This window comes from Pipistrellus hanaki (genome assembly GCF_964339955.1).
Source record: "Pipistrellus hanaki genome assembly, chromosome: 13".
NCBI classification, from domain to species: Eukaryota; Metazoa; Chordata; class Mammalia; order Chiroptera; family Vespertilionidae; genus Pipistrellus; species Pipistrellus hanaki.
In genome coordinates this window covers 25,254,241-25,268,270 of record NC_140515.1, presented here as the reverse complement: position 1 = coordinate 25,268,270, position 14,030 = coordinate 25,254,241, and the positions used below count along the sequence as shown (strand labels likewise).

At 40.8% G+C, this 14,030-nt stretch overlaps 1 protein-coding gene across 8 annotated transcripts in view; it reads right to left on the bottom strand.

Annotated features, from left to right (window-relative positions):
- Positions 1-14,030, bottom strand: part of GRM7 (glutamate metabotropic receptor 7) — a 732,546-nt gene that overhangs the window by 239,284 nt on the left and 479,232 nt on the right. For all 8 annotated transcript variants that reach the window (XR_014796613.1, XR_014796614.1, XM_084901928.1 and 5 more), the window contains exon 7: positions 7,187-7,326. Coding sequence is in view for 6 of the 8 variants with exons in the window: in XM_084901928.1 (XP_084758054.1) it covers positions 7,187-7,326 (140 nt within the window). In the remaining 2 variants the exon portion in view is untranslated. The remainder of the gene's footprint in view (positions 1-7,186; positions 7,327-14,030) is intronic.

The window sequence follows — 14,030 nt, the reverse complement described above, 5'->3', positions numbered from 1 at the left end:
ATCACAGGTTGGACTATCCTACAGAATGGTAGATGATCAAGTTTCCAGAGAAGGTTAAGTACTATTCATTCAGAGTCTTCTGTTTAAGAGAGTGTCAAATTCCCTGTGGGAAGCGGCTCATTAACAATAGTAGTGTGTGTGCTTTTCATTTTAATTAGCATTTTGGTATTTTACAGAATTTCAATTATTTGAAACATTAACATTTTGGGCATATCTAAATTCCCTACTAATTGAAAATAAATTAAAAAATGACGAAAATAACCTTTGTTTCGAATACACATAATATATAGAGGGTTTATTTCACATCAGACATTTAGAGTTTTTGAAAGCATCCACATTTCACTTCTTGCCTTTTTCCCCCAACATATTTCACTATCACTGTTTTTAAATAGCACTAAGTTGTTCATTTTGAAGACTCTCTTTTCTTTTTCTCTTCACCTTGGGGACTGCTACTCATTTTTCAAACTCCATTTCAAATGTACTTTTTGGTAGCTTTTCTTAAGTCGGTGCCTACATGAACCCTTTAAAAGCACTGTATCTATTACAGAACCCGTTCCCTAGTCTGTACGCCAGCCTCTCCTTTATCCCAGCATCTCCATTAGCTAGCACCCTGCCTGACACACTGCAGACAACCAATGTCTGTGTGTTGCATTATCCCTTCTCCTGCTTCTCCGCCAGGAATAATGTTTTATGAAATCTGCCGAGTAGAATACGAACCTGAGAAAATAAATCAGGGTGATTTTTTTGGGACTTGCAACTGGGAGAGTAAGTGGCTGTGCTAGTTGTAATTTCCTTCCCATGAATTCTCATTTGTGGTCATCTCGTGGCTCCTCTGGTGGGTGTACACCATGCACTCAGTCACAGGCAGCCCTCTCCTGGACACTGACATTCCAGAGGACCCAATCTAGAATAGCAAAGTAGTCTGGCCTACAGTGCTGGGATTATGAAACTCAAACTCTGATTTCTGGGCTAAGAAACTCATTTGCAATGTTTTAATATTTTTTGTTAATTCTCACCTAAGGATATTTTTCCATCAATTTTTTTTTTTTTTTGGGGGGGGGAAGACACACAGAGAGAAACATGGATGTGAGAGAGACATTGATGGGATGGTTTGCCTCCCACACACACCCTGACCAGCGCTGGGGATACATGCCCTTGACAGAATCAAATCCCCAGACCCTTTAGTCTGCCCACTGAGCAAAATTGGCTAGGGCTCATTTACTATTACTGACCACAGAGAACGTGCTCCTGAAATTCTCATTTGCTAGAGATGACATAACTGGGGATTGAAACTGTACCCCTGAGTCTTTGTAAATGAAACAAGCCCTTGCTACTTAAAGTGCTTTGTTTTGTTTCATTTATGAAAAGAAAGCAAATCTACAAAACTTAATTTGCCAAAATTCAACTCTCATAGAACTTTTAACTAAATCAGAATAATTAGAGAAAAAGGAACACCATGGGCCAGGGATGCTGGATAAGATACCTGGAATTTTCTGGATTCTGCATTTACCTTCTTTTTGTCTTTTCTTTTGGATTCAAATTCAATTTAATAAGATCCTAAAGGGCCCATAGAGACATCAACAGGGTGCCCTCCTATCAAGACCTGTCATCTCAGTGGCTACTTTAGTTTTAAAAGGAGCCAAGCCTCTCACAGGCCTAAACATGCCCCCCCTTCCCCCACTCCCATTCTCATCTCTCTGTTCATGGCTCAGCCATTCATGCCTTTGGGTTCCATGCAACACTGAGCATAAACTACTGGATTTACCTGAGGATCCAGGTGTCCTGTCTGCTCTTCCTGCTATACCACTGTCAGCATGACAAATTAGAACCAAAAAATGTTCCCTCTGAATGCCAGTTCAAGCATATATCCCAGATCTAGCCTCCATACACTAAAGCAAAATCTAGCCTAGATGGTCATCTCAATGTTTCAGACATCTTAAAAAAAAAAAATTATTGATTTTTTACAGAGAGGAAAGGAGAGGGATAGAGTGTTAGAAACATCGATGAGAGAGAATCACCAATCAGCTGCCTCCTACACTCCTCCTACTGGGGGTGTGCCCACAACCCAGGTGCATGCCCTTGACTGGAATTGAACCTGGGACCTTTCAATCCGCAGGCTGACGCTCTATCCACTGAGCCAAACTGGTTTTGGCAATATTTCAGACATCTTTAACTCAATATTTTAAATTGGGTGGCATTTAGAATAGTTGAAATGAAACTGTATCATTTTTCTATGAGCTTTTCAAGGCCTTGGGTTTTTTGTTCTCTCTTTTCTCTATTGGATTTAAAGACTTTATAGATAATTTCATTAAAAAAATAACTAGTGCAAAACTCTTCTGAGTTTCAAACTTATATCCGTTTCATCTTGTCTCTCATATATTTAAGAACACTAAATTGGGATTCTTAATTTTACCCTTCCCATTGGCAATCAATGTGCCATCAGCATGACAAAGATCTCCATAGAAAGGCAAATATTTCAGCCTCTTCCCACATCCAGACCTTCTGAATCAGACAATCTGGGGTGAGGCCAACCTTGTTTTATGAGCCCTCCAGGTGATTGGGCCCATGCTGCAATGTGAGAGCCCCTTCACTTAGCTAGCCTATTTTAGCACAACCACTGCAATAGACTCTCATTTGGGCTTTCTACTCCCACACTTATCCCTTCTAATTTATTACCTTCTCAGCAGACAAGATAAAAAAATTTCTCTAAATTCCATCCAGTCACTCCCTTTCTTAATACTTCTAATGTCTTTTAAGTGCACTCAGAAAAAATAAATAAATAAATAGATAAATAGATAAATAAATATTTACCACTAGAGGCCCAGTGCATGAAATCCATGCAAGGGGCTCAGACATTGCAGCTCTGGCTTTATCCGGAAGGTTGTTTGGCTGTCTGGTCTAATTAGCATATTACGCTTTTATTATTATAGATAGCCTATAGGGACCACATGCTCTGGCTCTTACCTATTGCTCTGATTCTTCCTGCTCTCCCCTATGTTAGCATATATTACCCTTGGGCTGTGCTGTTTAAACATGCTTTCAAAAATATGTTACAAATGTGTTTTTTTCCCTAGTTTGAAGCAAACAGCTTGCACCTGCAGAATTTAAGGTGCACTCCCAACCAACCCAGTTGCTCCCCTCTGCCTCAAGCATTTGTGCACCCAGCAGATATTTTGTTATCTTCCAAGGTCATCCTGTTGTTCAGGCAGCTACTCCAGCTAGCTGGTGCAACCCTGACCCAGTCCCTATAAAAGAGAACATAAATACTCACTCGATGCTGACACCGATATACTGGTCTCAGCTCGCTGTGAGAAAATGTAATAAAACTTTCTTAAACTCTCAAGATGTCTCTTGGCCTGGCTCCTGTTGGCATGGACACAACACCCTAGTCATGCCATTATCCCCATGTCAGCCTTCTTGCTGGGTGGAAGCCTCATACTCCTCACATTGTCTGCTTCTCATCCAGTAGGTCCTTCTCCACACCCATTCTACACTCCTATTATATTTTGGAATTTCCATATACAAATCTACTTACTAGTTTACCACCTAACTCCATTCCTAGACCAGTGGTTGGCAAACTCATTAGTTAACAGAGCCAAACATCAATAGTACAACGATTGAAATTTCTTTTGAGAGCCAAATTTTTAAACTTAAACTTCTTCTAACGCCACTTCTTCAAAATAGACTCGCCCAGGCTGTGGTATTTTGTGGAAGAGCCACACTCAAGGGGCCAAAGAGCCGCATGTGGCTCGTGACCTGCAGTTTGCCAACCACAGCCCTAGACCATTGAATATCTGAGAACAGGGACTTTTGTTTTGTTCTCCACTGTGTACCCACTGTTTCTCATAATGCTTATCACATGAGAGATACTTTTAACCAAAAACACCACCAAACAAAAACTTGTTGAATGGTTTCTTATGCAGGATAAAATACAAAACAAATAAAATCACTGTTGATGTTAGTTCTTTTATATATATATATATATATATATATATATATATATATATATATATAAAATATATAATATTTATATATTATATATATAATATATATATATTTATATATATATATATATATATATATATATATATATATATTATTGATTTTGAACAGAGAGGAAGGGAGAGAGACAGAGAGCCAGAAACATCGATGAGAGAGAGTCATCGATCAGCTGCCTCTTGCACATCCCTTACTGGGGATATGCCCGCAACCAAGGTACATGCCCTTGACCGGAATCGAGCCCGGGTCCCTTTGGTCCCCAAGCCGAAGCTCTATCCATTGAGCCAAACCGGTCTCGGCTGATGTTAGTTCTTAAAGATAGTTTGCTTTCAAAATGCCAGGTAATGTCTGAAGTTGCTGAATATTGGTTGGGGATTCTTGTGTACATGGGCAAATTACACATGCCAGGGATTTATCACTGATTCAGGGGTTGTGTAAGGAAAGATTCATGTATTGTTTAGTCTCCCGCGTCTCACAATAGACCTGAGCAGTTCACTTCTTGCCACAGACCTTCAGTTCTGGCTAACGCATCTTGGAATTATTCAGACAGCACCCACTAACAAAACACTATGGGTCTGTCAGCAGGTTATGCTGTTCTGATTGTGTTTTGAATTACTACCCTTTGGGCTCACCTATTAGGATTTGGTTGGTTGTTTGTTTGTTTTGCTTTTCTCTTTTGTGTGGAAAAAGTGCCTTCAGTTCAGGATGCTTTTAGCTTCTTGTTTGGTTTTAGCCCTTAGCATTCATCCCAGCCATGGCTGGCACTTGCTGTCCAGCACCATCCATTCTCGGATGCCAGATCACAATCCTCTGGACCTCACCTTCCTGTCTGCTCCCCTGGATGATGGACCTCAGGAGAGGGACAACTAGACAGGTACAAGCAGAGCCAGGCAGGGTGAGGTGCAAATGAAGTAATTGGCTGTGGTGACTTCACCAACCACTTATCCCTATGCACAATCCTCCATTCTTAGAAACTATAAACCACACCCATTGTCCTCAAGACATCAATTCCATATTCCACTTCAAGACTTATGCTCAGAAATAATTTCTATAGCACACAGTAAGATGTACATTGATAAGGCCATCATTTCAGCTTTGGGAGAGAGATTAGAAGGAATTACCAGGATAGGGCCTATGCTAGTTCATTATATGCATCATATTGACAGGACAATGGGGTACCCTGGTATTTGGTTAAGCGTGATTCTGGGTATTTCTGTGAGGGTGTTCCTGGGTGAGATGAACATTTTAATTGGCAAACTGAATAAAGTAGATTGCTTTTTCCATTGTGAGAGGGACTCAATTGAAACTGAAGATCTGATAGAACACAAAGACTGAGTAAGAGAGAATCCTGTCTTTCCCTGCCTGTTTTTGAGCTTAGACATCAGTCTTCTCCTGCCTTTGGACTCAGACTGGAACTTACACCATTGGCTCACTTGGATCTCCAGCTTGCTGACTGGACATCTCAGAAATTCTCAGCCTTCATAAAAGCCAATTCCTAATTATCTATCCATTTGTCTATCTGCCTATCTGTCTGTCTATCTATCATCAGTTCTATTTCTCTAAAGAACCTCGAATAATGCAGGGCCCTGCTGGAAAAAAAAAAACAAAAACATTGTATGTTTCTATTTACTGTGATTTCCATGTATATTTACGAACCTAGGAAGCCCTATCCAAAGTACCCAGCCATAGCACCCCTGGTGAACATCATCCCCAAGTTCAATGCCACAGGGAGAGGCCTGCTACAGAACCTGTTGAAATATAACCCAGCCCAGTGCATCTCAGCAGAGACCCTGTAGTGTACCTACTTCTCCAACTTCTGTCCCACCCCATTCCACTTCCCAGGCTCCAGGACCCCAGCAATCAGGCTGTGGGCAGGCCGATTGCATTCCCTCTTGGGAGGGAAGGAAATGTAGGGATGCATGGTGCACTGAACTCCAGGTGTGCTGGGCTCGGCCAGGGTGGAGATGGCCAGCCTATGTTCTTCATTCCCTGGGAAAGTTAGTATATTTATTTAAAACTAGTAATTCCAAATAAGCATTGTAACTATTATTAGAAGCACACTGTTACATGCTCAACTTAAAATATTAAGAAAAAGTGGCTCTGCAGTTATCAGCTAACAGCTGGGCAGGCAAATTCAAATAGAACATAAACAATCTCAGCAAAATGTAAAAGTTAATCAGACAAGGCCACTCCATTTCTGTGGTGGAACAAGATGGTTCTGCCATCATGTTTGAAACTAGACAGAAACAAGGATACTCTGCAACCACAAAAATAACTAAACTGTCCCTTTTTCCATTCACATAAGTACTTGCTGTTTTTTTGTTAATGACAGCTCTCACCTATCTTTCATCCTTCCATCTCCTAGATAACAACCATGAAACTATTTCTACTCCCTAAGAGAATCCAAAGCAAAATGGGCTCCAGCCTCCATAAACCTGCTTTACTCATTCAACTCAGCCCAAAGCCTACAGTGAATCCCATTCCATCTCCTTCATCCCGAAGACTCCAGAAGCTTGTCCTTTACTCAGCAAGTTAACCTAATAGTATCAGATGAGCTACTCATAGCCACTGCCAGGCGCACTTGGGCATAACCTCATACAAGGAAGTGGCTGCTTACTTAAGGTCACATTCTACCAGAAGAGGGAGAGGTTATAGAAATGGATCAAGCTCCAATTAGCCTGAAAATCTCAACAGAAAACAAAGCAACTCACTAAAATGCATTACAAGAGACAGAAATATACCACTAAATAGGAAGGAAAGAAGGAAGGCAGGGAAGAAGGCTAGAGGAAGGGAGAAAGGAGGGGAAGAATGAAAGGAAGAAGGAAGTAGGGGAGGAAGGGAAGAAGGGAGGAAGGTAGGTCTGACAAAGAGATCTTGTGGAAGTATTAAGTATTATCTACTAATTTGATTGTTAAGCAATCCAAGCCTCAGATTAAATGAGATCAGTCCCATCAGTGCTAGTATAACATCTGAAAGGAACTCCACAGATGTTTCCTGTCATCATCTTTATCATCATCAACACCATCACTCTCAATGTTGTATTATTACCAGTCCCTGCTGATGCCTGTTAACAGGTCGCCTGTTGACTCATGTATACACAAGCAAACAAAACCATTTGTCTATTGAGCAGATCAAAAGCCCATTCATGTATCACACAAGCAAAGGAAGAGGACAAAACAGAACTCACATTGAGCTGAAGTTCATCTGTCCACTGTCCAATCAGACGGTAGCCGGGGTTCGTGGTGTTGGTTGTCTGGTACTGAAAGATGTCGTACCGCCCCGGGGCATCTCCGTTCTTGTTAAACATGACCGGGGTGCCAGCGCTCCCTGCAGAAGGCAAGGCAGTGACAGATTTTAGAGTGAAGCAAGATTCCTTCCATCTCTTATGCCACTGGTGATGGTCCAGAGACCTGCTAATGGACAACGTAGCTAGTACATAACCCCATTGTTTACCAGGTTCCCCAAAAATGGTCTTGAAGGCTCAGGGTAAGCTACCACTGGGGCCGACAGATGCTATTGACAGGAGGTGGGGAAACAAACGGCCTCTTTTTATGAGCAGTTCTGTTTCTCAGTATTTCTTAATATTTCACTCTAATATTTTTATTGTGGAGAATAAAAATAAATGACTTTCTAGAGTACTTCAAGTTCATTATAATTAATTATTATTGTTTAGACTCCAACCACCTAAATTGTGATCATAAAGAGACATTTGTAAAATAATAAACAAATACATAAACTTAAAAGGGACATGCCAGATTTAAAACAAAACAAAACACACACACACACACACACACAAAAAAAAAAAAAAAAAAAAAAAAAAAGCAAACAAGCAAAAAAGTTTACTTAAAAGGTACTCGGATACTGATTACATTTATAATTTTTTTGGGTGATTATTTCTAAACTAGAGGCCTGATGCATGAATTTTGCAGGCCCAGCTGCCCCGGCCCTGGCAGTCCAGGCTGCCTTGTGGCCCCGGGGCCCTGCCACCCAGCCCACTGGTTGTCAGGAAGGTTGTTCTGCTGTCCAGTTTAATTAGCATATTAGCTCTTTATTATATAATATTACTTTATATGATGTACAGTGTAAAATGCTTAGCAGTGTGCCTGACATGTGTTTTATAAATATTAATTTATTTCTCAATCTTTCATTTGAACCTCACATGACTAAAATGTTCATTTTAAGAGGAAACCAATAGATTTGTTTAGAGTATGCTAGAGAGATAGAAAGCAAGAGAGTGAAAAATAAAGAGAAAGAAAAGAATATATATATATATATATATATATATATATATATATATATATATTAATATATATCTTTGAAAGTGGGATATGAACAAAAAGTTCCTTAATAATCAATCCCATGGAGCAATTGGCAAGCCACATACAGAGAATGAAAACTGGTGAATTTGGGTTAGTTTCAGGAACAGTTACATAGGAATCGCCAAAAGTTTGGTCACTGGATGCAGTTTCTCTCCCTTGGATTCGCCGGAAACAGGATAGAGGTGGGTGGTCTCAGCCATGAGGCTGATCTCTGCTCTGCTGTCAGGTTCACACTGGATAGTCCTCAGAACAAACAGTGCTCTAGTCCCTGCCTTTTACAAGGAAGCTTACAGGGAGTTTACAAGCTGAAATAAAATTACTGGGAACAGAAGTTCATTTGGCTATTTTGGGAGAGGAGGATGAAGCACTGTTGTGAATTCTGGTTGTAAATTTAAGACTCATGGTGGCAGAGCTCTGCACCTGGCTAACAAAATCATTAGCCTCTGCAGCATTTGGGCTATGGCGGCATTTACATTAATGATCTACGTGAAAAGCAAAAGCATGTGAACTGAAGGGAGGCAGTACTTAAAGGTAGGAATAGATGCCAGCACTTAGGAAGCAGGCAAGATGGTGAAACAGGCCACACACAAGTGATTACTCAACACAGGAAGGGAGTCCCAGAAAAGGTCCAATCAGAAGAATAAGAGGCAGACAAGACTGCAATCCTGTGCTGAAAGTGACTCCCATGGGGAGGGTTTGTCCAACATTATCAGAGGAATGTGGAGGCAGCTAAAGAACTCCACACCATCTTACAACTATTAGGCACAGGATTTTATGATATTTCTAGTACTAAACTAAAAAAAAATAGAGCTGTGGTAGCCTGAATAATGGTTCCCCAAGTCAGACCATGTCCTAATCTCCAGAACCTGTGGTTGTTACCATTCGGGGCCAAAGGGTTTTTTCATTGATGGCATTAAGGATCATGTGGGGCAGGGGGGATTGTCCTGGACAATCTGGGTGGATCCAGTATAATTATAATGGCCCTTAGAAGTGAGAGGCAGCAGGAGTCAAAGGAGGAAGGAGATGGGAAGATGAAAACAGGAGATTGGAGTGATGGAGGCAGGGGTCATAACCAAAGAGAGCGAGTGGCTTCCTGCACACACCTCAACCAGGAATGGGGAAACAGAGGAGCCTGCAACTGAGGTACATGCCCTAGACTGGAATTGATCCCATCACTCTTCGGACTGCATCACTCTTCAACGCTCTATCCACTGAGCCAAATTGGCTAGGACATATAGTTGTTTTTATTTTTACCATTGTTTTATTGGCTGATATCTCAGGACCAGAACACATGCCTTCAGATACCCACACTTTCCAATGCGCTAAAGCTGACTCTCCTAATGGGCACCTAATTTCAATTTCTCCATCAAGATAAGCATCTTCCATTTTCCAAACAGCAGGCTAGAGCCCACTGAGAGAGAGGGCGTGATCTATGGGTTACGCAGGTGTGGTCTCCCCACCTTGAGCCACTGGCTGAGTCTGTTTGTCCAAAAGCAACACATCAATTTGTTTAATCAAAATTGTACCTAGAAACTACCCACAGAGCCCATGAAGGCACCCGCTGTATCCCAATAGGATCTCTGAAGCTCTTTATATAGGAATCATAGGAGCCTTTCCAGTACAGACGGAGGAAAACGAACAAAGAGAAGTTTTTAATATTGGCTTTCTACAGTGAGCCTTCCAAGTATATACGAAGAACAAACAAAGTCCGCATTTTACATGTTATCAGCCAGAAAATAACCCTATCATTTTGCAGAAAGACAGTGATATTCACATACTCACCTTTCTTTGCTTTCACATTGGGTACTAGGATCTCCTGTAATTGTATAACTTCTAGTCATTATGCAATACGATGAGCTTTTCATTGTCTTCCAGAGGAGAGAAGAATATGGGAGGCCTGGGGCTCCGAAAGATTTCAGGCTCACCCCCTAAATATTCACCAGAATGGGACACACTATCTAATGGCTCTCTCGTCCTACAATCTTTGTTAGGCAAAATGCCTCGTGCCATGCCCTTTCCATTATCATTAAAGTTCATGCTTTAAAAATTAAGACAGAAGAGCGGAACACTTTATCTAAGTGATGACTTGTAATAGTGTATGTGGTTTTGACCTTTCTGATGGATTCTCTAAAGCTAATGGATTATTATTTCCACAATACTTTTTAACAGCTTCCCTGGATTTTTTTAAAAGAGAAAATAAGGGAATTATGTTCAATGAATTCTATACAGGGGTGGACAAAAGTAGGTTACATAATACAAATATTTATACAATAATTAGCACTGGCCGGGTTGTCAGTTGGTTAGCTGGTCATCCCCACATGCCAAGATTGAGGGTTCGTATCAGGTCAGGACACATAGAAGAAGTAACCAATAAATGCATAGATAAGTGGAAAACAAATTGATATTTCTCTGTTTCTCTCTCCCACTTCCTCTCTCTCTCTCTCTCTCTCTCTCTCTCTCTCTCTCTCAAATCAATCAATAATTTTTTAAAAATACAATACTTAATAATACAAGAATAAACTTTTAAATACTTTCAAGTATAAACCTACTTTTGCCCACCACCATATAAAAAAGGGGGGGGGATCACAGCGGTCCAGAGAAAGAAATTATCAAAGAAGAAGTGGTCATCTGTAGAAATGTCTCCAGCTGTCAGGACTGGGATGCCAGTGAACTGAGGTAGTGGAAACAGGGTCTCTAGACAAGATGGGATAGTGAAAGGCTGGATTGACAGGACATACTCAAGTCTGAAATCTCTATTGGGTCAGAGTATCTGAATGGTGCCCTTTCTTCCTGGTAGAGAAGGACCTAGGATCTAGATTGCTTAGGTGTCCAAACAGTCCCCTGCATCAAGGTATTTACAAGTTCCCTGTTCTCACTTTCCTACCCCATGTACAGATTCCAGAAACATGGCACTGATTTGTATTTCACTTATCTAGCTCTGCTCACACACTACCCTAGACCTTTGTGCTCCAAATAATAACAACCCATATTTTGCAATTTGGGCAGGGCTTGGGGACAGCACCTATGGCCCCCTCATCTCAGCTGGGCAGCTTGAAGCCCACATGCTTCACAGTTGCTGCCAGCTGTCAGCTGGGACCTTAGCTGGGGCTGTGGTAGGAACACCCACATGTGGCCTATCTATTTGGCTTCCTCCCAACATGGTAGCTGTGTCTGCAATACAAATGTCCTGAGAGAATGAGGCAGAAGCTTCTTCACTTGTGTGCCTTAGAAGTCACATTGTGTCACTTCTACATCAGTCACAAGCTCACTTAGATTCAAGGGGAGGGAACATAGAGCTCACCTCTTGACAAAGGAAAGCTCACTTCATATTTCATGTTTCAAAAAGAGCACATGGGCCCTGGCCAGGTGGGTTGGGGCATCATCCCAAACATCATAAGGTTGCAGGTTTCATTCTGGGTCAGGGAACACACCTAGGTTGTGGGTTCCATCGCTAGCTGCGGTGCCTATACTAGTTGGAAGCAGCCAACTGATGTTTCTCTCTATGTCTCCCACTCTTCCTCCTTCTCTAAAAAATAAAAATGTATCTTCCTGTGAGGATTTTTTAAAAAAGCAGGGTTTGGCTCAGTGGATAGAGCGTCCGTCTGCGGACTGAAAGAACCCAGGTTCGATTCCAGTCAAGGGCATGTACATTGGTTGTGGACACATCCCTAGTGTGGAGTGTGCAGGAGGCAGCTGGTCGATGTCTTTCTCTCATTGATGTTTCTAGCTCTCCATCTCTCTCCTCTCCCTTCCTCTCAGTAAAGAAAATCAATAAAATATATTTTAAATAAATAAATAAAGCACATATGTGTCATCTTTACAAAATATACTGCAACCCAATCTGTCTTCTGGAAACTAGTAAATCTAGATACAGACATATCCCAGATTAAATATGCCATTATATAGCAATTCTCTAAGATGTTGAATCCAATGCAACAAGTTTATTAAATTTTCATCTACAGGTATTGACATCTGCTTACATGGACCAACGTAGGTATAACCACATAAATCAAATTTAAGCTCAGGTCATTGCATCATTTGGGATGCAAAGAAAAACATGGCCAGAAGCGATGAAGATAAAATAAGTCATCTTTTCTCTTGGTGCATCACAAGGAGAGGTTAAGTGCTTGGTAAAACTATAGCAATATTTTCAGGACATTCTATTATCATTTCCTAAATTGATGCTTTTGTAAATGTGAGGGTCAGAGTTATTAAACTGTGCTCTATTGGTCTGGAACAAAACTCCTAGGGGTGCAGAAAGTTTTGTAGTAAAGTCACAGAAGAGAACACGTAGGCCTAGTTGAGGCTAAAAAAATCAAAACCCTACTAAAACATGCTAAAGAAAGGCTATTTTTCACAACTGATTAGAAGAGATTTGCTTTCTAGATCTGTCTCTTGTCATTTGCTAACTGTGAGTTTTGAACACATATTTTTCTCCTCTCTAGTATTTTATGTGTTTATATAAAAATCAAGAAATTAAATGAGTGAAAAATGGCAAATTTCTTTTCATGAATAGCTGTTCACTTAAAGTGATATGGAATCCATTAACTAAATCTAGCCCAGGTTCTGTTTTATAAAACTGCTGAGCCCCACCATCAACAAATGTCACAGTGTCTCAGGAGCCAGAGGTCTCCTGGCTATCCTTACAGTGGAGAAAAGTCCTCAGAGAAAAGGTGATTATGTGGACCACAGGGCAGGATTGCAATGGTGACAAAGAGAAAAACAAACAAACAATTGATGCTGCCTGTGACCTTCCACAGAGCATCCACTCTAAGATGAAGCAGAAATGAAGCAGTCAGCCCTTCCTCTCAGACATTTGCAGGGACAGCCTGTGGGGTTAGGTGCCCAAGGACCAGTGCAGCAGCATCACTACCCAGATGTGTGGTTCTGACTATCATGATTCTTAATTCTCTGTGAAGTTTCCTTATAAAAAAAGGGTGAATAATAGTACCTACACATGTTGGTGTCCTAAATATTAAATAAGCCAACACAGGTATGTAGCACACTTTCTGGCACACAGTAATCATTCCATAAACATGGGTCCTGTGTCTCATCTGTAGCTCAGCATCTCTGGCTCATCAATGGACAAGACCGTTTTGACAAAATGATTCTACGGAGAACTATTTGGAAGAAGAATGGGGGAAGAGTCACCAAGAACAGTCTCAAAACGGTAATTTTGGTCACTCTTGTAAGATTGGTTATGCATATCTATGAACCAGAATACAAAGCCCAGAGACTGGCCCAGCTAATGGAATTTAGTGTTTGATAAATAATGAAATTTACATGTGTCTGTCTCTGGGAAAATGAATTCTATATTTTAGGAGATTCTGTAAAATCAGGAAGAAACTATAAAAATAAGATCATTTGTAGTTAGACTACTTTCTGGTTTAACACAAAGTCATTTTGTCTCCATCTAAACTAGAGAACTGTTGATCCCCAAATAGGGTGTGGTTCCTTTTCATCCAAATACTAGAGAACTCCTGGAAGATTGATATAATATTGTGGGTTTAAGAAGATTGTTGCTTATAAGCAAAAAAGAGAGAAGGTTTCCTTTCACCTTAATATAATCACCTGATCCAGGAAACTAATCCTATCTAATAAATATGGAATAAGCAAATTGACCATAACTCTGTGAAAAGATGGTGGCACCCACAGCCAATAAGGAGGAAATATGCAAATTGTTGTATCAGGGCAAGAGGTGGAAGGTGGCTC